Source organism: Macaca thibetana, chromosome 8, assembly GCF_024542745.1.
Source record: "Macaca thibetana thibetana isolate TM-01 chromosome 8, ASM2454274v1, whole genome shotgun sequence".
Taxonomy (NCBI): domain Eukaryota; kingdom Metazoa; phylum Chordata; class Mammalia; order Primates; family Cercopithecidae; genus Macaca; species Macaca thibetana.
This window is the reverse complement of record NC_065585.1, coordinates 44,877,223-44,902,243: the sequence shown is the minus strand read 5'-3', so window position 1 is coordinate 44,902,243 and position 25,021 is coordinate 44,877,223. Positions and strand designations below refer to the sequence as shown.

Below are 25,021 nucleotides of genomic sequence, written 5' to 3'. Positions count from 1 at the left end.
TGGGAAAAATTAGCTGTCTGCCAAGTAAAGTAGTAATAAAATAACACAAAAAAGACACAAAGGATTTTCACTTAAATGTACTCCATTATTCTCACTCAGGATACAGCACTTTGTAATGTTTCAATGCAAAACACAAAGTTAGAATACAGTATTAATCATTAAACATGACAGACCAATGAATCCAAAAATCCTGGGCATCTATATTAAAAAATGGCTCTATAAATAACACTTGCCTTTTGATATTTTATTTATTTATATATATTTTTAGAGACAGGGTCTCGTTATGTTGCCCAGGCTGGTCTCAAACTCCTGGCCTCAAGCTATCCTCTCATCTTGGCCTCCCAAAGTGCTGGAATTATAGGTGTGAGCCACTGAACCCAGCCAACATTTGCCTTTTTAAAAAGAGGTAATATATACCACTATAACAAAGAGTTTTTATTTAAAATGCAAACTACCGAAAAATAAGATAAATATGTCTAATTTATCTTTTAATTCATGTATTCTCCCCTACATTTAAAAAAGGCAAGGCTATTAAGCCTAAGTGAAAAGTAGTGAATTAAAGAGAAACAGGGGAAGATAATTTTTCCTACTTATCTATATGGCTATTGATAAAACACTTGGTGAGAACAAAGTAAGCAAGCATTAATACATAAAAGGACCCTAGCCGATGATCCCGGTCCCAGTTCACACATTCCTGGATGTCCTGACTCCACCTGTTCCCCAGGACTCAGCCGAAGTCCCATCTCCTAACATCCGGCTGTTGTTACCCACAGAGGTAAGATCTAGGCTTAAGTATTGCCTTTGCTTCAATGTCTATTGAAGCAGCTGCAGCAATGATTTATAATACAAAATCTGACAAGGACAGTGAAAAAATTGGCAGAATGTTATTGCTTAGACTTAGAAATCTACCACCAAATTTCTTTTTTCTTTTCTTTTTTTTTTTTGAGACAGGGTCTCACTGTCACTTAGGTTGGAGTTCAATGGTGTGATCTCGGCTGACTGCAACCTCCACCTCCCAGGCTGAAGTGATCCTCCTACCTCAGCCTCCCAACCAGCTGGGACTACAGGTGCATGCCACCAAGTCCAGCTAATTTTTTATATTTCTTTAGTAGAGATGGGGTTTCACCGTGTTGCCCAGGCTGGTCTCGAACTCCTGAGCTCAGGCAATCCACCTGCCTTGGCTTCCCAATGTGCTGGGATTACAGGCGTGAGCCACTGCACCTGGCCCCAAATTTCATTTTTAACAGTACTATTTTGAACCTCGACATAGTAGGGTTATATATAATCATCATGCTTTATGTTCAAAATTTTCACCTAATCAGTAATTTGTAGTTACCAGAAGGCAGAACCAAACCAAACCAAAACACACACCTGTTAAAACAGTTTACCATGGCACTTCCTGACAGACTCCCCGTTATACTGGCTCCAGCTAGTGCCATGGTGCTGGCCGTTTCACTCAGGTTGTCTCGGATGGCTCCTATTCGATCCATGTGGCTTCCACTTGCACTCAAACTGCCAGTCAGCCCACCAACACTTCCCTCCCCTATGCTCGGGTTGTGTCTTGCTTCTGCTACTGATGTTGTGTCTAAATGCAAATATTCCAAAGAAACTAAGTAAGTATGATTATCAATTTTCTTCTTCTTAAATTCCTCCATGATTTCAGAGAGGGCGTTTTATAAGGTATAAAATATACACAGACACGGAAAATTATTTTTTTTCAGGCTAGTCCACTAGAAGCAGTGGGAAAAGAGCCAACAATTTTAAATTGTCACTAATTTCTTTTTTCAAAAACCCAGATTTAGGAATTCTATAAAGAATCTGTTAAAAAATATAGCTGACTTTAGAGGAAAATTATGTGACAATTTTCATTAAGGGTGTCATTTAAAGAGCTTATTATTCTCTAAGTCAATAACAATAGGCTAAAAGTTGATTTCTAGATATATCCCACAGTTCTGTCTACAAGCTACTATTAAGATGTGATAACACTATGTGCCAATTTTACAGTACCTCTCACACATTTTGTATTGAAGGAGTCATTTATTTGCACCAATATTTGAGTTCCTATTATATACCCAATCACATGGTGATAAATGCTACGAGGAAAAATACAAGAGAGTAAAGGGGAGGAGACTGATGAGAAGTGCATGTACGTACATGTCTGTGAGCCATTTTATATGACAGAAGGTCTCTTTAATAAGGTAATACTTGTAGAGACAAATGAAGTAAAAAAGTGAGTCATGAAATTTTCTAGGGAAAGAGTATTCCAGGCAGAGAACTGCAAGTTTAAAAGCCTAGAAGTAGGAGCATGCTTGGCACCCTCAAAAATCAAGCAAGAATGGTATAAAATAGGAGGGTGACAAGAGATGAGCTCAGACACATAGTTGGGGCAGATCATGTGGGACCTTTTGGGCTATGATAAGGACTTGGGATTTTCTTCCCCAGTACAGTTAGAAGCCACTGGGGAAGTTTTGAGTGTAAGAAAGTCATAATCTGACAGGGTTTAGACATGTGACTACGGCTGCACTACGGAACAGTGAATAGAAGCTGACAAGTTGATACAGCAGTTAAGAGGCTATTACAATAGCCCAGGAAAGAGGATAGTAGCTTGGTCTAAGGGAAGGGTAGTGAAGAGAATAAGAAGTAGTTGGATTATGGCTAAATATTGAAGGAAGCAGCAGAATGTGCTGACAGATCAATCAGATGTAGGGTAAGAAGGAAAAGAGGGAGGCATTGTAAGTGAAGGTTTTTGGTCCAAGCAACAGGAGGAATGGAGAAGCTACTTATTGAGTTAAGGAGGATGGAGGGAAGAAGAGATTTTAGAGCAAGGAATTTGGCTGTAGACAAGTTAAGCTTGAAATTCTTGTCAGACATTCAAGTGCAGATTAAAGAGGAAAGTCAGACATGCAAGCTTGAAGTTCAGGGGAGAGGTCAGTCTATATATTATTTAATAGATGAGATTATCTAGGGCAAAAGTGTAGATACATAAGAGAAGAATTCTGAGAACTGGGCTCCGGGTAACAAACATTTAGAGGTCAGAAGAGGAAAATGAGCCAGCAAAGATTAATGAGACGGAGTGGCCAGGAAATATGGTAAGAAGTGGTTTCCCAGAAGGAAAGTGAAGTATTTCAACAAGGGCAGAGTCTCTACCATGTCAGATATACTGCTATATTAAGATGAGGACCAAGAACTGACCACTGTATTAAGTTACATGGAGGCCACTGGTGACTCTGCTTTAGTGAATAGTAGAAACAAAATTCTGGAGTGGTAGGGACAAAAATCTGATTGAGGTCAGTTCAAGAGAAAATGAGAGGTAAGAAAGTAGGCATTATCTTTACACATCTGCCTAATTATTTCCCTATGACAAATTTTTAAAATAATAATTGCTAGAATACAGAACATGCACTTTTTTAAAAAGGTTTATTGACATACTCCTACGGACAGTCTATGAAGGCTTTTTTATTCTTCTTAATCTTTGCTTGTTACTGTCCTAATTCACATTTCTTTGAATAATATTGAGTTGAAGATATTTTTGACTTATTAGTCATCCATATTTCTTTTATGAACTGTATTCCTCTTCATATCCCTTACTTAGTTATTTGTAATGTTTCAGGCAAAATTTAAGATGAAAAGTTTATGATATCTAAGACATTATATTCCAATTAGAAGTCAGGTACCCAGAATTACCCCCACCTCTTTCATCCATACTCCTCCTTGGCAGTTTATTCACTGATGTACTTCTGAATTAATGCTATTAGGCCTAGTAAAAGGAAGGCAATGGAAATTCTGACTTGCATGCTATCTCTGGCCTTCCCACTACTTACACTGTTAATAAGCACATTTTCCTCCTTTGCTTAAAGGACTTACCTACAGCTGTGTTAGTTCCACCAACATTTATATCATTTTCATCATCAAATTCAATCCTGACTCCTTTTCCATTGCCTGCTGAGACTCCACAACCTCCACTTCGACAAAGAGAAATTGGAACAACGCCATAGACATAAGCTAACATAATAGGAACACCAATACCTAAAGAGAAATTAAATAAATCATTACAAACAACAACAAAATAACTTACAGAAACATGAGTTTTAGAAAGTCCTTTCAACAGAGGCATACAGAGAAAAGTGCCAGGGTTCTGAAGAATTGGCTGGAACATTTGCCAAAAGTAGAGTTACCCAGTTGTTAAGCAAATTCAAGGTTCCCAGCCTTTCAGGTAATGCACATGAGGAGAAAAAGACAGAGATGTAAACTTTTCTCTTTTGAAGTGCCCGGCCTCTGAACTGTACTTGGGGTGGAGCTAGAGCGGAAGGGTATCAGCCACTAACAATTTACCAACTACTTTAAGGCTAGGCTCTTCAATCTCTAATACTTTTAACCAAGGAAAGACTTACTGTAGGCTCAATTTAAATTGTCCTCAAATTAAAAAAAAAAAAGGTAGGTCTTATCTTCAAACACTTTGCTTTTAAAAAATCCTTCCATAAAACTTTAACTCCATAAAATTTTAGGTAATTAGTACTTTCCAGCATTTTCTTACCTACAGTCACTGCAGCTACTACTGGAGACACGATTACAGACAACGTTACACCACCTGCTATGGCCAAATTCCGTTTGTGCTTTGAAACATCCTTGCCTTCATAGCGATTGTGAATCTTGAATTAATAAAAATAGGGGTGGGGGATTAAAGAGAAAATACATTACAATTTAACTTAGTTGAAAAAGACCTATACTTGCTAAAGTGATTTTTCATAAAAGTTCGTAGCTGAGTATCTTAGTTCAAGGTAAACCTACTAGTGTCCTTAAACTATTAGTATATTCTCACAAATAATTTGCTCCTTTTTAATAAGTTGCTTAAGACAGTGATTTAATGGATTTTACTTTGTGCTTAATTTTGAAAGTCTTGAGTAAAAGTAGTCTCTATAATTTTAATCGAGTAGTGTAATTATGTATTGAGTAAAGAGGAAGAAATTAAGATTATTATTTTGAACACAGTTATGAGTTACATGGTTCACTAACAGGATAACTCTAGCATTCTAAAGGTTTCTTTCTAAAGAAGATTCTCTAAATGGTAAAAATTGGCTTCTAGGGAAGGTTTCTTTTTAAAAAATTGACCTTAAAAAGCAGTTCTAATAAACAAGTATGAGTAAACAGTATTATTTTTTCTCAGATCCTTTTTATGAAGACAAATATTGACAAATGACTCAAATTCCAGGGCTCTCATTTATAGCTCAAAGTAAACGGCAGAGAAAGAAAAAAGATGATAAATAATGGCTACCAGAGGACAGGATTGAATTCACTCAGCAATCTCTGTACAGGACAGGTGTTAATAAGTAGAATTTGGTATCATTATAGAAGCAGTGATTAAAAAGTGGCTTGTGAAATTACATGAACTTTGAGATCTTTATTTTCATGGTTTGCAAGGGCTAATAAAGTACATTTTCCCCCTCTGTTCCAAGACAAATTCAAAACAGCCTCAAAAGTATGTGGACTCTCTAAAATAAAAAGACTTATAAACAATATTACAGGTGGGACTTATAAAACAATCTATTATTACATGGTATAATAATACCTTTGGCCTTTGGAAGGCTGTGAAGTATGATAAGTGCTGTGGAAAACAGTGGAAAAGTTGGGGTGGGAGGTGGGTGATGCATGTATGGGACAAGAAACCTTTCTATTTCCTAGTCAGAATCCCATTTCCCAGCATTGACTAGAGGTTCCTTGTCAATGAGCCTCCTCATTTCCCTACACAGTCCATGCAGGCAGAGATGGCAGACCTTCCCAAGGTACCTTTCATTATCCTTCAGCACTGCAGCCTAATTCCTGCTCCTCCTCACTCCCATTCCTGGGAAACTTAGCACTGAAGAAGAGAAAAGGCACAACGGATGGAGCAGACTTGCAAAGGTAGGCTGCCAAAAGAAAGGAGTCTTCTAGAAAATTTTTCAGCCTCAAGCACCAATGTTTGACTACAGTGATCATATCATTCCACTATTTCTGTTTCAACTTAAATTTTCTGTTTACTATTTTTTGCCACATTCTCTACTTTTTATTGTTAAGTGAAGGCTCAGCTTTTGGGTACTTTATTGACTTAGTAGGTTTTCCTGGGCTGATTGGGATCCCAAAGCACCACAGAACATTATTTCAATGGAAAATTCATTCATTTATTTACAAACCTTTGGATACATGTTTAAAAAAAGAAGACCTGTAACTGTACCCTATGACCTAAACAATGAGGTAAATAATCTGTCCTCTATAAATTATTTGTAGGTACATGTGGTACAACAGTCTCTCTTCCCCTTCTATTTCTAAGTACCTGAATAAATAGTTTTGCTTTCAGCAAAACCTTGATTTGAATAACTACATGAAAAATTATAATCAGCTACTATATTTTGAATTTTTTAATTTTCTCTCTCTTTTTTGGAAATAGGGTCTCTCTCTGTGTCGCTCAGACTAGAGTGCAGTGGCACAATCACAGCTCACTGCAGCCTCAACCACACAGGCTCAATCAATCCTCCCACCCAACTTACTTAATAACTGGGGCTACAGGCATGCACCACCACTCCCAGCTGATTATTTAATTTTTTGTAGAGACAAGGTGTCACACTGTGTTGCCCAGGCTGGTCTCAAACTCCTGAATTAACGCAATCCTCCCTCCTCAACCTCCCCAAGTGTTAGGATTACAGACGAGGGAGCCACCACACACAGCCCAACATTTTTTAAAGTTCAAGTTTACTCACTTAAAACCTTCAGAAATAAATATGTGGGTTATAAATATGTTTGTCATCAGTCCCAAAACTAATTTTTAAGAAATAGTATATGTTATTTTTCTGATTATAAAATGTAAGGTGAATATAAAAAATTCAGCTGTTTTACAGAAGAGGATCAACCTTATTCCCAGTGTGGTCCCAGAAGTTAGAAACAGAAACAAATGAAACAAAAGGAAACAGATCTGACTCAACATAAGAATTTTGTAACAATTAGTAGCCATTTTACAACAGAATGGGTTGCTTCATGAGTTGGTGGTTTCCCCATGACTGAAGTTCCCAAATAGCTAATGAAACTTAATCAGGGAACTCATACTAAGAATTCATGCCTCTGAGTTCAAATCTCTGCTCTGCTTCTTTCTGTGTAACTGAAGATATATTACATAAACTTTCCTAAACCTCAATATTTTAACACACAGAGACCAAAATATCAAGGTTGCTGCAGGGTTAAAATGAGTAAAAGTACATACAACACCTATCACACGGTATGAAAACCTTTAGAGCCTTTTCTTATTTTAGAGATAGGATCTTGCTCTATTGCCCAGGCTGGAGTGAAGTGGCATGATCACAGCTCACTGCAGCCTCTACTTTCCCATCTCAAGCAATCCTCCCACCTCAGCCTTCCAAGTAGCTGGGACTACAGGTGCATACTACCATGCCCAGATAATTTTTAAATTTTTCGGAGAGATTGGGGTCTCACTATGTTGTCCAGGCTGGTCTTAAACTCCCAGCCTCAAGTGATCCTTCTGCCTCAGCCTCCCAAAGTGCTATGATGACAGGAGTGAGCCACCATGCCACCATGCCCTGCTTGTTAGTTCCTTTTTTTTTTTTTTTTTTTGAGATGGAGTTTTGCTCTTGTTGCCTAGGCTAGAGTGCAATGGTGCAATCTCAGCTCACTGCAACCTCCACCTCCCGGGTTCAAGTGATACTCCTGCTTCAGCCTCCCGAGTCTGGGATTAGAGGCACCTGCCACTATGCCTGGCTAATCTTTTTTTGTGTTTTTTGTAGAGATGGGGTTTCACCATGTTGGCCAGGCTGGTCTTGAACTCCTGACCTCAGGTGATCCACCAGCCTCAGCTTCCCAAAGTGCTAAGATTACAGGGGTGAGGCACAGCACCCGGCCTGTTAATTCCCTTTTTAAAAGTTGCTATCCCTTTGTTCTGCTTGGGTACAAGGTTGGGATTAGATAATTTCTTTTTATTTTTTAAAAAATGTTTTAACTTTTTTGATCTTCTTGGATACCAAAGAAAATTTCTTTTTTTTTCTTTTAGCTATCTCCTACTGAAAGTTTCTTCTCAATACAGAGATTCTATTAATTTAGGCAACAACAGACTTCTTAGGACCTCATAAATTATCCCATTAATCCTTAACAAAAGAACTATTTGCTTAGTTAATGAAATATAATTCATCAATTAGAGACCAGTGGTAGTCACTGGTGTTTGGACTTTCACAAGATTCTAATAATTTGCAAAATAGTGTATTTATTAATAGCAGTAATCCAAAAAACAAGCTTTGAACTGCAGCAGAAATAATTCAAGAACTGGCTAATCATTCTTTTCCTGAGGGCATGTGTTATTTAGCTATTAACTTTCATTAAAAAGATCTGATAGACCTGACCTTACAAGGATATACCTATAGAAAAATCTCAGGTGTGTATCCTTCAATATTTTATACTCAAAGTTTTACAATATAAACACACTAAAATTTTCAGCTTCGCAACATTTTAAAGCAAGTCTGCTTTATACATATTTATATATGCTTGCCAAACACTAAACATTCATGAAAAAAGAGTAACTGTTTTACACTGAGGAAACTAAAGATACCCTTTGTCTAAAAAAAAAAAAAAAAAATCCAAAAATCATCAATACTACAAGAATACACCTAAAGATTTAGAATAAGATAATGGACTAACAAGAAGTATTCATTTTACCTTGCGGCCCACATACACAGGAATGCCAATAATCATTGCAGGAATAGCAATGCCAGCTATTAAAGCGATTCCGACAGGAGCACCAACCAGTGTTCCCAGCTGCCACAATATTTTCTTCTTTCGGCTCCAGGGTTTCTTCCCCCAAAAAGTACATCCTGATGGACTAATCGAAAAAATTATAATGTAAATAACTGCTGCAAAACACCACAACAACAAATTAGTGCAATATATTAAAGCAATGACTATTTTTAAAAACTTCTCATAGTTAGGAGTTTTTTTCCCCTTTAAATTCTGAGTTCATTAAACTAAGGTAAGAACCACTATAAATTATATTAACAAGATATTGATGTATCTTATTTTGTTATATTTTATTATTTATTATATTTATTATATTATAATTTTTATATAATTTAGATATTACATAATTTATATTATACTTTATATATTTTATTTAAAAGATACTGATAACTGAGATTCAGATTAAAAATTTATCCCTAGTCCTCCATTACCCTCAAACCCTTAAGTCAGTTTTTTAATAGTAAATTAATGCAAAACATACATATTTTTAGGCATCAATTATCTGATTATATCATAAACTAAATGATAAAATTTATGTATGGGAAAATTCAATGGAAGTATAAGGTAAGAACCACTATAAATTATATTAACAAGATACTGATAACTGAGATTCAGGTTAAAAATTTATCCCTAGTCCTCCATTACCCTCAAACCCTTACGTTAATTTTTTAACAGTAAATTAGTGCAAAACTTGTATTTTTAGGCATTAATTATCTGATTATATCATAAATTCACTCTGTAGCCTAAATGATAAAATTTATGTATGGGAAAATTAAATTAAAGTATTTATAGTCTAGCATAATCACACAGGGTATTACATACTTATCAGCATTCTAGTTTAACAAAAACAAAAAAAGGAAATATCCATTTCCTATTTTGACTAGTTATTAATTCCAAATGACTAGCATAATAACTTGGTTTCTTTTAAATTTATTTAACTAGAATAAAACCAATCCCTTTAAGTATCTTATAAAACTCAAACTTATTTTGTCTTACAATATAAAATTATATTTACATATAAATAGTTCCTCCTATAAGCTTACCTTAGATAATGTAAATCTGAGATTTCCTTCATACACAACCAACAAAACTCACAACCACAAACAGCACATGTCATGTGATTGCAGCTCCCATCATTCATCTTTATTATATAAGCAGCACATCGTGGACATGGCTTTATATCATCAGCTATTGGGAACATAGAGAAATCTATTAAGCATATAAAACTGGTCTAAAAATAACTTCTGGCAGTTTACCAATTGTAGCACTGCCAAAAAATCTTAAGATGTAGATAGTTTGTGAACTCATAGCCTCAGCCTGCTGTTTTTAGCATATAAAGCATTTTTTCTTCCCTTCTAAGAGAACATATTTTACATTAAAATATCAAGTTATAAACATTTTTTAAACACAGTAGTGAAACAATGAGAACAAAGAATAACAAAAGAATAAAAAGAGAAAGGAGAATCAAGGACAGCTCTAGCAAATTGTGAATTATGTAAAGTTTGTCTTTGTCCTGGTCCCATATAAGTCTTCTGAGTGGTAGTTCCTGGTTCTAGAACTTTTCTAACCATCTTCCCTTAATTCAAATGTACACGTTCTGTATACTATTCCTTTAGTGAATGAACACTAACAGGAGGTGACAATTTGATATTAATCTGAGGTGTATTTATTCTAATCACATCAATTATAAGCACTATAAAAATAGCAAAACAGGTATCTTTAGAAAAGCAGCCTTTTCCCAGTATTTTACTTCACACGAAAGAGAGATGGACCTTGCAAAGAATCAGTACCCAAAATACAAGGAAGGAAGGAAGAGATTAAGGAAGAGTCATATGGCTATAAACGTTATAAACCATGGAAAACAGTTTCAGAATAAAAGCAATCATTGTTAGTTATGCTCATGACTTTTAAATTAGTTGTGTTTATCCTTTTTATTCATTTATTCACCCATTTACTCAACTGTTGTTGGTATATGCTCCTTGTATAATAATATGGTTACAATGCACAATGGTGTCAAGTTAAAATCAAGTATAACATAACTTTAGGAAAATTATAACTATTTTGCATGTTGGCATCTGTTTAAATAGTAACTTGTAATTACTATTAGCCAGCTATATTTTTCAACTACTCACAGTCTAGTAAAGATATTTATAGTACTAATCACTGAATCTAAGTATTTGCTCCAATGTCTTACATTATAAGCATTAAGCTATATTCCATTCTTTCTACAAGTTTTATGGTCAAACTTTACCTGTGCTTTATCAGTTAATTCAGGTTTCCTTAGTGCTTCTTCTAGGACCAAAGATGCTTTTTTTTTTTTTTTTTTTTTTTTTTTTTAAACTTAAGATCTGGTCAATGCTCACAATTAGTATTTATTTTAATGATTCAAGCAATTTTGAGCAAACTGATACCCTAAGCAGCCAGACCAGGACAATTGATAATTACTAGAATATACAAACTAGAAATATTCATGTCATGACTTAAATGATTAAAAGAACATAAAGTCTGCATTTAACAATTTTAAACATTGGGGTATGACTAAAAAAAGCTGGCTTTTACGCCTGATACAGCACATAGTATACCAAATTAAAGAAATGCTAATCCTATCCGCTTAAGCAGCATGTTAATCGATAAACTTTCTCATACCCAAGTATGCTCAAGTAGTAGGTATCTCAATAAGACGGAGGAGTAAAAAGACTCAAGCTTTGGTACTGATGCATGCAATCTTTGGAACAAACTAAGGTAACATCCCCATTTATTCCTACGGTTCTAAAAACATAAAAAAGCCTTTTAATATGCTAAAATTACACGTTAGAGAATTAATACCACAAGCAATGTATTTTTGATAGGTCTCTATATACTTATACCCACATCTTTCACTCTCTATACTTATTTACCTATGAAAGGCTGTTTAGTTTGCTTTGTCTTTCCTCAAAGCAACAAATTAGGAAAAATTTACTGTGCACATTATAGGATGACATATTTCTCTCCAAATACTCTCATAATGCAAAAATCCTAAATGAAATTGTTTAGGGTCAGTTGATCCCCCATTCCCCAAGAATCAATTAAGCCACAGTTCCCTCATATGAAAAAGCTTCCCATTTCTATTTACAGTGTTTGGCTAAGCTTTTGTCTTCTTTATCTGTTTGTTTACTGTTAAAATATGGGCCACTGTCATATTAAGAAAAAACAACAGGTTACAAATCACCATGTCCTCAAATGTTAACAAAGATTATCTCTTAGGGTGGTAGTGGTAAGGGGACACAGGCAGGAGTGGGGAGCCAATTAAATAGTTTATTTTTATAAAACGGGAAAACTACAGTAACAAAAATGAAACATATGTGGTTCATTTAAAATTTAACTCCAAGTGCATAAACCTAGTAGCTATAAGAAAGAGCCTCAAGTGGATGCACTACTGTCACAATTTAAAGACAAATGTAAACATTATACTATAAATATTGTATTATTTTATAAACACAAATATTAATGTACCTTATGTAACTAAGCACACATTTATCTTCTGTAACCAATTAGGGAAAAAAAACCTAATTATTATACTAATTAATAATAAAAGTAAAACTAGTTTTTCAGCATATCATGATACAGAAAACAAACAATACCAAAATATCTAGAATAAGAGTAATAAAACCATTTAGATGGGAGCTTCCTTTTTAACTTTCTACAAGTCTGTGATAAGCCAAGTTCACTACACTTTTTTAATTTTTTTTTAAATAGGGTCTTGTTCTGTCGCTCAGGCTAGTGTGCAGTGGCACGATCTCAGCTCACTGCAACCTCCACCTTCTGGGGTCAAGCAATCCTCCACTTCAACCTCCCAAGTAGCTGCGACTACAGGCGCACACCACCTCACATGGCTAATTTTTGTATTTTTAGTAGAGACGGGATTTCACCATGTTGCCTAGGCTGCTGAAGTTTGAGAACTTCTGAGCTCAAGCAATCTGCCCACTTCGGCCTCCCAAAGTGCTGGGATTATAAGCACGAGCCAAGGCGCCCGGCCCTCACTGCACTTTTAATTCTTCCTCTTGTTTTTGGAAACAGGGTCTCACTCTGTCACCCAGGCTGCAGTGCAGTGGCACAATCACATTTCATTGCAGCCTTGACTTCCTAGGCTCAAACGATCCTCCCACCTCAGCCTTCTGGCTTACTGGGACCAGAGGTGCCCATCACTATGCCTGGCTAATTTTTTAAATTTTTTGTAGAGAAGGAGTCCTGCCACGTTGCCTAGGCTGGTCTTGAACTCCTGGGCTCAAGCGATCCTCCTGCCTTGGCCTCCCAAAGTGTTGGGATTACAGGTGTGAGCCATTGCGCCAAGATTTTTAAACAAACATGGAACAAATTCCAAATAAAGTTTTTTTTAAAACAATCACCTTGAGACTATTTATTCCAACAATGTTATTGTTTGGCTCAAAGCATTTGGTAAGGTTTTCTTTCATAATTACCTTCAAATCTCCTTTATATAAAAGAAAAATCACTCATGATCATATAGTCACATCTCACTCTGCATCTATCTGAAACCAATAATCCAACCTGGTATGATACTCTAGCTGTTAGACTTAGCTCTAAAGGAACTTCTAGTCATTCTCAGAAATCAAACTGATATTAAACTGACGTAACCTAAAGGTTATGCCAATGAGGCATTCCAGGGAAGCACTGCTGAAATAAACACAAAAACTCCCATGGTGGCTACGTTGAGGAAGACCAATATTCATTTGGATAACTAAATCATGATCTTTATTTTAAAAAATAATAAAAGCCATTTCTGTCATTTTTTAATTTAATAATAGCCCAGACATACTTAAATCTCTAGAAAGTGACTGTGGTTTCTCTAAGGTCCCCTACCTCATATAGCAAAAGCACTTATTATGAGCCAGGAAATATTTCAACCATATGGATATAAGCATTACTAGCATCTTTATTTATTATTATTATTATTATTATTTTTTGAGACGGAGTCTCACTCTGTCATCTAGGCTGGAGGGCAGTGGCACAATCTCGGCTCACTGCAACCTCTGCCTCCTGGGTTCAAATGATTCTCCTGCCTCAGCCTCCCGAGTAGCTGGGGATTACAGGCACCCGCCACCACACCCGGCTAATTTTTGTATTTTTTTAGTGGAGACAGGGTTTCACCAAGTTGCCCAGGCTGGTCTTGAACTCCTGATCTCAAGTGATTTGCCTGCCTCAGATTCCCAGAGTGCTGGGATTACAGGCATGAGCCACCATGACTGGCCAGTATCTTTATTTTAAAGATGAGACAAGTAACTTGCTCAGGATTGCACAAGGAATAAGCAGAGAATGTGGGATTTGAATTCAGGCAGTCTGATTCCAGAGTCATTCTCTCTTGCTCTATATGTCTGTGTATTCTGTGACCAATAAATACACACCCCCTACTTGGAGGAGAGGAATATCATTTCCAAGTGAACTACCCAGTGGCTACTGCTGACTCTTTAGGGAACAGTTTAGGTACATTCAGGTCCTCTCTGAATTGCTTCTGGACCCATACCTACAAATTAATACTAATACTACTGAGTTCCAGAAATCTTTAGGAAAGAGAAACAAATCAGCAAGCAAGTATAAAAATACACTTACGTAACAAAAGTATTAAATGTCGAATATTCTGTGTTAAACCTTCATGAGACTTTTTTTCTAGTAGCATAAAGTACATGATTATCTCAATACACTGCTGGCAGGAATATAAATTATTTTTAGTAGAGGTGGGGTTTCACCACATTGACCAGGCCGTTCTCAAACTCCTGGCCTTAAGTGGTTGGCCCGCCTCAGCCTCCCAAAGTGCTGGGATTACAGGCGTGACTCACACACCTGGACAGATACCTTTATAATCAACAGTTTCAGACCCTCTTTGGCTACCAGTTACATAAATTATCATGACACTTCCTTTTTTCCTTTTTTCTTGAACAATAAAATATTTCTAATTTCAGAACCACTTTCTTCCACAGGAAAGAATGAGTGCTTCTGGGATAGAAATGCACTTAAAAACACTTTTGGCAAGTGAAAGGAAAACAGGAATACTTAACTTTAAAAAGTTAAAATAACTAGTGTTTTGTGTCAAATATTTCATTAGAAAAAAATTAGACATAAATACCTGCTGCTCCAGACTCTTGACTATAACTAATGGATGAAGAACGTATAGTTCTCAAACGTAAGCTCTGGGCTCTCTCTTGTCGAGCAGCATCACAGGTCTGGTTGGGGTGCCAAATCTGTTTACAGTGGTAGCAAAACTCTGTTCCACAGCCCTCTCGCCCACAAGTTAATTTTGGACAGCTGGCACATCCAAATGCTATCACAGCATATCTTGAAAGAACAAGAAAAATGATTTAAAATGTGACATAAAACAAGAGATACTCATTTCAATAAGTATCCAACTAAAGATTATTCCTGAAAAACATTTTCTATTTATACATTAGCAAACAGTTATAAGCACAATCTCACCAATATAAAAATGGGGGAAAATGAAGTTTACGAATGAAGATATATAAATGGCATAAAATATTTTAAAAGTTCAATTTTTAACTTTCAGGGGTTTTTTTTTAGATTCAGGGGGTACATGTGCACATTTGTTACATGGTCTATTGCATGACGCTGAGGTTTGGGCTTCTAATGATTCTGCTGCCCAAATAGTGAACATAGTATCTGACAGGTAGTTTTCCAACTCTTGCCCCTCTCCCTCAACTTTTGACTTTTAAGTAGGACACCAAACTGCATTTAGCCTAATCCCAATTTTAGAAAAAAACATATTAAATTAATACAGTATTGTATGCACACAAAAAAAGACTAGAAGGAAAAACACCAAAAATCTTAATAATGGTTTTCTTGGTATTGGGTTTTAATTTTCTTGTTTATATGTTTATACATTTCTGATTTTCTACAATTACTTGTTAAAGTGGAAAAAGTTAAAAGAAAAAAAGAATGCCTGTTTAAAAATGTAATGACTAAAGGTAAGTTTTAACTGTCAGGTAATGGCATACTGTGCCAATTTATAAATTTTGTGATAATCTTGTAGGTATGCAGAAGTCACACATTTTTCTTTGTAAGATGCATGGCAAAAGTGGTCTTTGGTGCCAATCTCCTGCCAAAAAAAAAAAAAAAAACTGGTTTCTTTTTTTTTGCTTCAGATTAAAGACTGAGAACGGTAGATTCATGACTAGCATGAACACCTTTATCTGACTTAGTATTTTTGACACTTTTAAAAACTTATGACTTAAATTCTGGGCATTCTTTGGCATTTATCCCAAACAAATGAATATTTGTGCTCACACAAAAACATGTAATGTTCACAGCAGCCTTATTCATAATAACCAAAACTGGAATGAGCCCAGATGACCCTCAAAAGGTAAATGGTTAAATAAGCTATAGTGCATACACACTACCATCAAGAAAGAAAGTACTTACACAAGTAACACCTTAGGTGAATCTTCAGAGAATTACACCGAGTGAAAAAAGTCAATCTCAAAATGTTACATACTGTATGATTCCATTTATATAATATTTTTGAAATTCAAGCAGATTAGTGGTTGCCAAGGATTAGGAATGGGGATTGGGTCAGGGAAAGAGTGGGGGGAAGTACATGTGATTATAAGAGAGCAACACAGGCCAGGCATGGTGGCTCACACCTGTAATCCCAGCACTTTGTGGGGCCAAGGCGGGCAGATCACTTGAGGTCAGGAGTTCAAGACCAGCCTGGCCAACATGGCAAAACCCCATCTCTACAAAAAAATATTTAAAAAACTAGCCAGGCGTGGTGGCACACCCCTGTAATCCCAGCTACCTGGGTGGCTGAGGCAGAACTGCTTGAACTTGGGAGGCAGATAGAGGTTGTAGTGAGCCAAGATTGTGCCACTGTACCGGAAAAAAAAAAGAAAAAGAAAAAAAAGGAGTAAAATGAGGGATCTTTGTTGTGATGGAACTGTTCAGTATCTTGACTGTGGTGGTGGATACACAAACTTAAACGTGATAAAATACATGTAACTAAATACACTGCACAGAAATAACTAGAAGTAAATCAGGAAATTTGAGTGAGATTGGTAGATTGTATCTATGCCAATATCCTGGTTCTGATATTGTTCTATAACTTGTGCAAAATGGCACCACTGAGACATACAGTGAGAAGGGTACATAGGATCTCTGAATTATTTCTTACAACTGTATGTGAATCTACCATTACCTCTATAAAACTTTCATTTAAAAAATTTCTAGAAGTTTCTAGTTCCCTTTGAAAGCAGCAACAATCAAGTTTTATCAATGCATGTCTTTTATAAATACTAAATATTTCCTTTTGCCTGGAAATTTAGGGGAGTTTTCAGAGCTGGCAATAAAATTTAAGTAATAACTGTAACTGAGATTGCAATTAAGTTTCAAGATACTCTATAAAATTGTGCAGGATTTTAAGAGTCAAGGAGTTCCCTCCATTTTTGGACTTGTTGGTCCCTTAGTACCATACTCTTTATTTATTTATTTATTTTTTTTTTTTGAGACAGTCTCGCTTTGTTGCCCAGGCTAGAGTGCACTGGTGTGATCTTGGCTCACTGCAATCTCCACCTCCCAAGTTCAAGCTATTCTCCTGCCTCAGCCTCCTGAGTAGCTGGGACTACAGGCACCCACCACCACGCCCGGCTAATTTTTTGCATTTTCAGTAGAGACGGGATTTCACCATGTTAGCCAGGATGGTCTCGATTTCCTGACCTCATGATCTGCCCGCCTCGGCCTCCCAAGTACCATGTACGCTTTAAACACATCTTAAATTCCATCTTATTTCTGAAAGACCAATTATCTAATTACCATTCTCTATCACACACATGTTCAAACAGGATTGAATTAAAGGCAGTGTATAATCAGCAATGGGTCATTTAACAAAGCTTCATTTCCCTGAGCTTTAAAATTCCCAAGACAGCTTATTCATTGCAGTCCCAGATAAAGAAAAAAGACCTCATTTTTTAAAATCAAAGTTATAATCTAAAGTATCTATACACTAAAGTGTAGTCTTTGTTTTAAAACAATAATGTCAGTGAAAAGGAAATGGCATTCTCTTCCAAATTTTTTCTCTACCTACCTTTTATCGAAGGAAGGAAGAAGGAAAGAGGAGGGGCAGAATGGAGAAATCTGTGTATGCAGGAGACAATGCCAAAACTATTTTCTGAAGTTGGTTACAATTTACAAAGGCAGCAAAGAGGTTTTAGCATGGCCAGTTCAAATTCTACTTCCACCACTTATTATTTGTGTAATTTTAAGTAAATTACATAATCTCCCTACAACTAAGTTTTCTCATACATAAAACAGGCATTCACTTTAGTTTGGCTTAGCCTCAGTATTCAGCCAAAATAATCTTCAGCTTTGGCCTTGGCCTTTAGAATGCCAAATAAGCAAATGGCTGCTTTGATGACATTTCTCATAGCCCTGCACTTGTGCTTGACTACTGACCACGTGATCATACAAGTGACAATCATTTCTACATAAATAATATAAATTATGTTATTAGGATTGAATATTAATATCTGAATACTCATCTTAAAATAAATATTGGTTGGCACTTTAGACATAACTTAACAATAGAAATACTTTATATGGTGAAATTTTACTGGATAACTTAAATGTCCAGTATGTTACAAGAGTAAAATGCTATAATCTTTGTGATGACTGTAAAAGCCAAATTTAGTTACATGCTTAACTTTCAAATAATTAAATAGGAAAACAATTTACAGCTAATATGAACACTAAGAGTGCTTTGCCTATATAAATTTAGGAAGAACATATCGTTTCTGAGCAAATAATATTTATAAAAATATACAAGGCAGATGAATAGAAATTCGGTTACATATAATTCCAACCTTTGTAGAAGGCTGCTCAATATACTAGTATTCACAGCACTACACAAACTTTTAAGAACTGACCTAATTTTTAATGATTTAAGTAAAAAAAAAATTAATGAATTAAGTTTTAAAAAAAAGTGCTTCTTCTTGACAAGAAGAATTAAAAGCAGAACAATCAATATTGCCCTTTAAAAATTTCATGACAAGTTCCAAAATCTGGTACAATTTCCATAAAAACATGAAGGGGTTTGGCGAGAAAACTGTGAAACTAAAGCATATTTTCTTCTCAATTTTTTCCTTTTATTTCTAACTCTGTTCAGATCTTCTCGATAATTAAACTTCAAAACAGCTTCATAAATTGCTTTCAGATGATAATTCCTTACAGTTCTGAGTCTAGAGACTTAAGCTCATTGAAACTGGCTGCTTATAGAGAACAAGATTTTTGAGATTTATCCAAACTTCATACCAAATACAGTGTTCCTCCTATAAAATATATTACTATAAAACTTTCTCTTGAATTATATGAATAGTGTTGATGTTAAAGTGAACATCTATTTGGAATTTTTTAAATAGATAGTATAAAATATATATATATACACACACACGGTATATTTATCAGGAGCAAACTAATAGCTGGTAGTGTAGGGGAAATTACCAATCCTGCATTATCATGTCAAACATTTAATATTTGATTGCCAGTTTTTTTTTTTTTTTTCTTTTTTTTTTTAAGACAAGAGTCTCACTCTGCCACCCAGGCTGGAGCACAGTGGTGCAATCTTGGCTTGCTGCAACCTCCACCTCTCAGGTTCAAGTGATTCTCATGCCTCAGCCTCCCAAGTAACTGGGATTACAAGCGTGAGCCACCAGATCTGGCCAATTTTTGTATTTTTATTTCATTTTTTATTTACTTTGAGATGGAGTCTCGCTGTTGCCCAGGCTGGAGTGCAGTGGCACAATCTCGGCTCACTGCAACGTCTGCCTCCCAGGTTCAAGCTCCCAAGTAGCTGGGATTACAGGCACGCATCACCACGCTTGGCTAATTTTTTTTGTATCTTTAGTAGACACGGGGTTTTGACGTTGGCTAGGCTGATCTCGAACTCCTGACCTCAAGTGATCCGTCCGCCTCGGCCTCCCAAGGTGCTGGAATTACAAGTGTGAGCCACCACACCCAGCCTCAATTTTCTGTATTTTTAGTAGGGATGGGGTTTTGCCATGTTGGCCAGCTGGTCTCCAACTCCCTGGCCTCATCTGCCGGCCTTGGCCTCCCAAAGTGCTGAGATTACAGGTGTGAACCACCACTCCTGGCTTCCTTTCTGATTTCATTTTTGAATTTTTCGTAACTCCAATCTCTTAAGATAGCTATCTTAAAGCACTTTATCTCTATACTCTCTCTGATTACTTATAATCGTAATTCCTCCACTTTGATAATTAAGCTGAAGTTAAAAGAAATAAAGTGAATTGGCCAGTCACTGAGGGGCAGGGCTGGATTTGAACAAACATCCATTCAGTGCCCTGCCCTTGATTGCTAGTTTTTAAAAATTAAATAAAAATTTCCATTTATTCTTGTATCCCAGAAGTTCATCATACTATGATGGAGATATCTGACTTTGACCACCTGACATTTGGTCAAAATATATCCCCAAAACTAGGAAATAATAAATAAGAGTTGTGAGATTAAAATAAGATTATACATATGTAGTGTTTGTGTGTCTGTGAAGAGAGATGGGGAGAGAAGAGAGGAAGACAGGAGAGGCAGGGTTACAGGGGTACAGCGAAAAGGAGAGTTTAGTTCACGGCACATTATGTGTACTCAAATGTTAAAGTACCAACATTTTATGCTACGTCTCAGTATTTTTTAAATGGAAAAGCTAAGATGTCCTTCCCCTAGAACTAAACATTCAAGTCTACTGAATTTACACAAATTCCAAAGAAAAACAGGATTACTTTAATAATACTGACCAAATGTTTTCATAAATGTATAATCTGATGACAAAAGTTAGAGCAGTTTGTCTAGTAGTTTTTTCTTACACTAACACTCACTGAGTGCTTCCTATGGAGGTTTTTCACATTCATATGTATTCAATCCTAACTATAACAGTATTAGGCAAGTTCTGTAATATATCAAGAAATTAAATGTACCTAGCATTCACACATTTTGAAAACAGCTTGTCAAGCCTCTCGAAGATGACTTTCCTTTTGTGGGAGTTAAATTTATTTTCCATTGAAAAATAACTCTCAAATTATAATGGAAGCAAATGGTAAAACTAAATTAAATACAAAACCCTTGCTTTACAGAAAATTCCATGAGTCTCTCTGCTCTGCTATAATGTGTTATTTGGAAAAAGAACAGGCTCAATAGAAGGTCTCAGAAATAACTGAACCCCTCTGGCTCAAACAGCACCCAAACATTAGTTTGGTGGTTAGTTCCATTTCTTTCTATGGTCCATTATTTAATTCAAGCCTTACTTTCCTTCTCTATCCTTCAGCTGAAGGTCTCTAGCTACTGTACTTGAAATGCTTAACCTAGGAGTGGATGGACAGGAAGAAAGTGGGGAACACAGGAAGGGGCTGAAACAGCAGTTTCTCCAGAAGTATCTTCTGTTCACTGCACTGTTAACAGGTGATCCACACTAAGAACTCAGTGGTCAAGTTAGGAAAATGCCAAGTAAAATTAAAGAAGTTTTTGTTTTCTATTATAGGATTTGCTAAAAGAATTTTTAACATACCAATGTTCAGTACATAGTATGCAGTATTTTCTTAATTTATTTAAATTAAGTCATTTATAATATCTCCTGGGAGAATTTCATAGTACTAATGTTTTACAAATTATACTATTGATAACATCAAGCAAGTAGGGATACCAGCTAGGGTGATATATTCTACCTGGAGCAAACTCCTTGTAAGGAAAAAGAAAGAAGAAAAAAAAATACCTAACACGAAATGTAATCCTAAGAAAGACATGACAGTCTCAATAAATATTTTGATTAAAAAATGACACTGTCTCTCATGTCACTTCTGTCAGTTAAAAGAGAATGAAGAAGTATCTGTAAGTCCAAAATAATTTTTTAAAGCATAAAGCTTTTAACATATCTTTAAATAACTTTCTTTTATCTTTAAAGTAAGAACAGAAAGAAAATATAATCAGAAATAACAAAATTATTTGATCCAGTTAAGGGGAACAGTCAAGTTTTATATCAGAATCAAGAGGCTCATGATTCTACTTTAACGTTTTGATTATTCCAGTGAAAAAGGAATAACTTACTTAAGATACTTGAGAGAAGGTCTAGACAAAGTGAGGCTCATCTCCTGGTTCCCTTTTCTAGGATTTGCATCCTGCAGACAGGATGCGTTCTGTTCTGTTTTCCACTACATGCTGCAGGAGAGGCCTTCGGTTGTTCTCAGGCCTACATGCCTAAGACTAATTGGGGAAGTCTGTCCCCAATTTAGGGATGAAGTGTTAGCAAGCCATTTTGGCTGCATATCCAAAGCCACATTCTTTAGTCAACTAACTAGAGAAAGCTGACATGTCTCCTGGGTCATATGTTAACATGGTCTTGAATGAGGGTGGAGGGAAAGCATGTTATTTTTATTGACTCATAAAAACACCACCAAAGATCTTAGTATCAATTAACAATGTTTGGTACAGGAGTAATATACAGGTTGAGCATCCCTAGTCAAAAAATTCAAAATCTGAAATGCTTAAAGTTTATTACATTGTCAGAAGACACAGGAAATGTGATTTTTAAACTTCAAAGAACTACCCACATAGTATACTGAATTATTTAGTGTTAAAATATACCTGGATTAATTTTATGGTTAGGAAGAATAAATTAAAAATAGCACTCTCAGTTCAAGCTATTAACTCTTAGAATATGCTTATGTATGTGTGTTCTAACACATATAATTTATCACTAGTCATGAATTACAGCTTCCCCTGAAATGTAGTTTATTCATTATGGCTCTTTATACCCCAAATCTGTTTTCTAAGTCCCATGTACTTATTTTCTCTGGATAAAATCTAAGTAGGATCTGTGGTCTCTGCAAAATTTGTAAAAGGCCAGTCTACAAAAGCATTTCCAGCATGTCAAAAGATGGTCAAGGTATAGCTAAAACACATCTTTGTTGGATGAGAATGAGAGTTACACAGACATTAATTAAAATTCTAAAAATACATGTTATTTAGTCCCTAAGCCTATGGCCCTATTTTTTTTAATCTATTAAGAACAATATTCTCCACCAGAGTAAGATATCATTGAAAGCCATTTAAATGTCATAGCAAACCAGCTTGAAGCTTACAAAGCCAATTATAGTTGATTACATTACCCAAAAGTATATGAGTTATGCTAGTGGCATACAGTCAGGCTGGTTCATTGAACAATTTTTTTATTGAGCATGAGGTTAGCCTGTGGTTCCAAAAGCAAAAACGAACTTTTCTGGAGGATCCTTGGGAGGCTCACAGACAATAAATCACTAATTACGTCCCAGTAAAATAAATGTTCTTGTATATTCAAAGCTCCCCAGCAAAGTCAGAAGCACTCACATGGGATGACAGGGATAATGTGTGCTGGTAGCAGGGTGGCCTCAGCCAACTGAAAACAGGTGATAGAAACCAAAACAACGACTTTTTGCTATCTGCCTAGACAATGTACAAACTAGGACTCCAAGGCAGAAGGTAATCAGGTATTTTTATTCAAGGCAACTTCTATGCTTCTTCTCCTTGCACACTGGGATCCCTCCCCCAATTTTTCTCCTTAACTATGGCTGTATTTTTCTCTGAACCTGTGAGGACTGGCATGTTCTAGAAGCTGTCTAGTGAGACTCACTCTGGTTAAATCACAGCACTCAAATTTGGCCCTCTGGGCCCCTCCTCAAGTGGGATTTTTAGAAATACCGTCCTTTAAACAAGTGTGATCAGTCCTAGCCCTCAAGAGTGGAAAGAATATTAGGTCAGAAACCCCAAGAGATCTTAAATGGAAATCAGGTCAGGTAGAACTCTTTTCTACTCTGTGGTAAGTACAGTATTTCTCAAGGTGTGTTAAACTGTACGTTTAAGTAAAATTAATGTCAGATACAGAAAATGGCCATGTTTATAAATAACAAATGCAAAAGAAAAAATTCATAATTTCACATCTAGCATTTCTGGAAAAGAACATTTCAAGTGTGTTATATAATAAAAGGGGCTAAATACTACATATACGCCTATGGTCCTGGCACCGTGGCTAAACATTTTTATAAAAACCAAATATTCAGAAATTTACCAATATTCCCTATGCCAGATTTAAATAAAAAATGGGGTTTTAATTTAAAAAAAAAAGGGGGGTCCTCTGTGTGTTTCAAAGGCTTCAGTAAGCTCCAATAGGTCAGAGATTTTTGTCTTGTGTTCATTAATAAATCTCCAGTACCTGGCACATAGGTGCATTAAATATTTGAATGATTATCTGATTTTTTAAAAAAGCAAAACTTTGGAAATAGAGATGAAGAATAGTAAGTAAGAGCAATGACAAGTTTACTGTGTACTAGGAATTTTGCTAGTAATAGCATTAAAGATCTCACTTAATCCTTATAACATGATAGAATAGGGACTCAAAATCAGGTATTTACAGCTCATAATAAGTAAAGCTAACTTTTAATGAGGGTTTGTATAGTATCCTACGTTTTCAAAGTATACACACAAATTTTATATTATTGGGTGACATTTTCTTCAAAACACAACCATAAAACCTACATCATCAAGTATGTGAAATACGACCATAACAACTTACAGAGCAGTATAAGCCAAGTATAAAAGAGAATACACAAAAGTAATCTGTGACGTTTTTTCCTCTGTCCTTTGTGGGTAAGACTACTGACAACCAATAACACCAAAAATTAATGTATAGCCAAATTAATCAAGGACAATTATTTGTTAAACTTACATAACAATCATGTGGTTGTTTTCACAGTAACGGAGTCTAGTAAAGCAAATGTTTCTATTATTTTATGATATTTTATACTTGAGTTAACATTTGAATTATCATCTCTAAAATATTAATACTGAGCCATTTTACTTTTTAACAACGAAGTCTCAATGAGAAGAAAATGTGCCAAAATATCCCAAAGTATGAGTTTCTGAAAAAAATCTTTATTAAGAAATATATATAAAAGGGTTTATAAAGAATAGTAAAAGAAATACTCCTGTATGTACCACACAAGTTAAGAACATTATCAGTAGGATGATCATTAACTCGCAATCTAAATTGGAACACTTTGAGAAAGAAATGTAGTGCTATCAAAAATTATGCCAGTATACTAAGCATGAACTGGAAATCAAAACCTTTATTATCAGTGGCTTTAGAAGTAACCTGGTTACCCCCTGAAGTTCACATCCCCTCTTCCTACTCTCAAGAGGTAACCAATAAACTAAATATATTTACTCT

The 25,021-nt window shown here is 35.7% G+C and overlaps 1 protein-coding gene across 7 annotated transcripts in view; it reads right to left on the bottom strand.

The window, feature by feature from the left end:
- RNF19A (ring finger protein 19A, RBR E3 ubiquitin protein ligase) overlaps positions 1-25,021 on the bottom strand; it is a 116,158-nt gene that overhangs the window by 65,388 nt on the left and 25,749 nt on the right. For all 7 annotated transcript variants that reach the window (XM_050801175.1, XM_050801179.1, XM_050801180.1 and 4 more), the window contains exons 3-8: positions 14,885-15,093; positions 9,810-9,954; positions 8,689-8,851; positions 4,535-4,649; positions 3,865-4,026; positions 1,372-1,585 (exon numbers count right to left, since the gene is read on the bottom strand). In XM_050801175.1, coding sequence (XP_050657132.1) covers positions 1,372-1,585; positions 3,865-4,026; positions 4,535-4,649; positions 8,689-8,851; positions 9,810-9,954; positions 14,885-15,093 — 1,008 coding nt within the window. The remainder of the gene's footprint in view (positions 1-1,371; positions 1,586-3,864; positions 4,027-4,534; positions 4,650-8,688; positions 8,852-9,809; positions 9,955-14,884; positions 15,094-25,021) is intronic.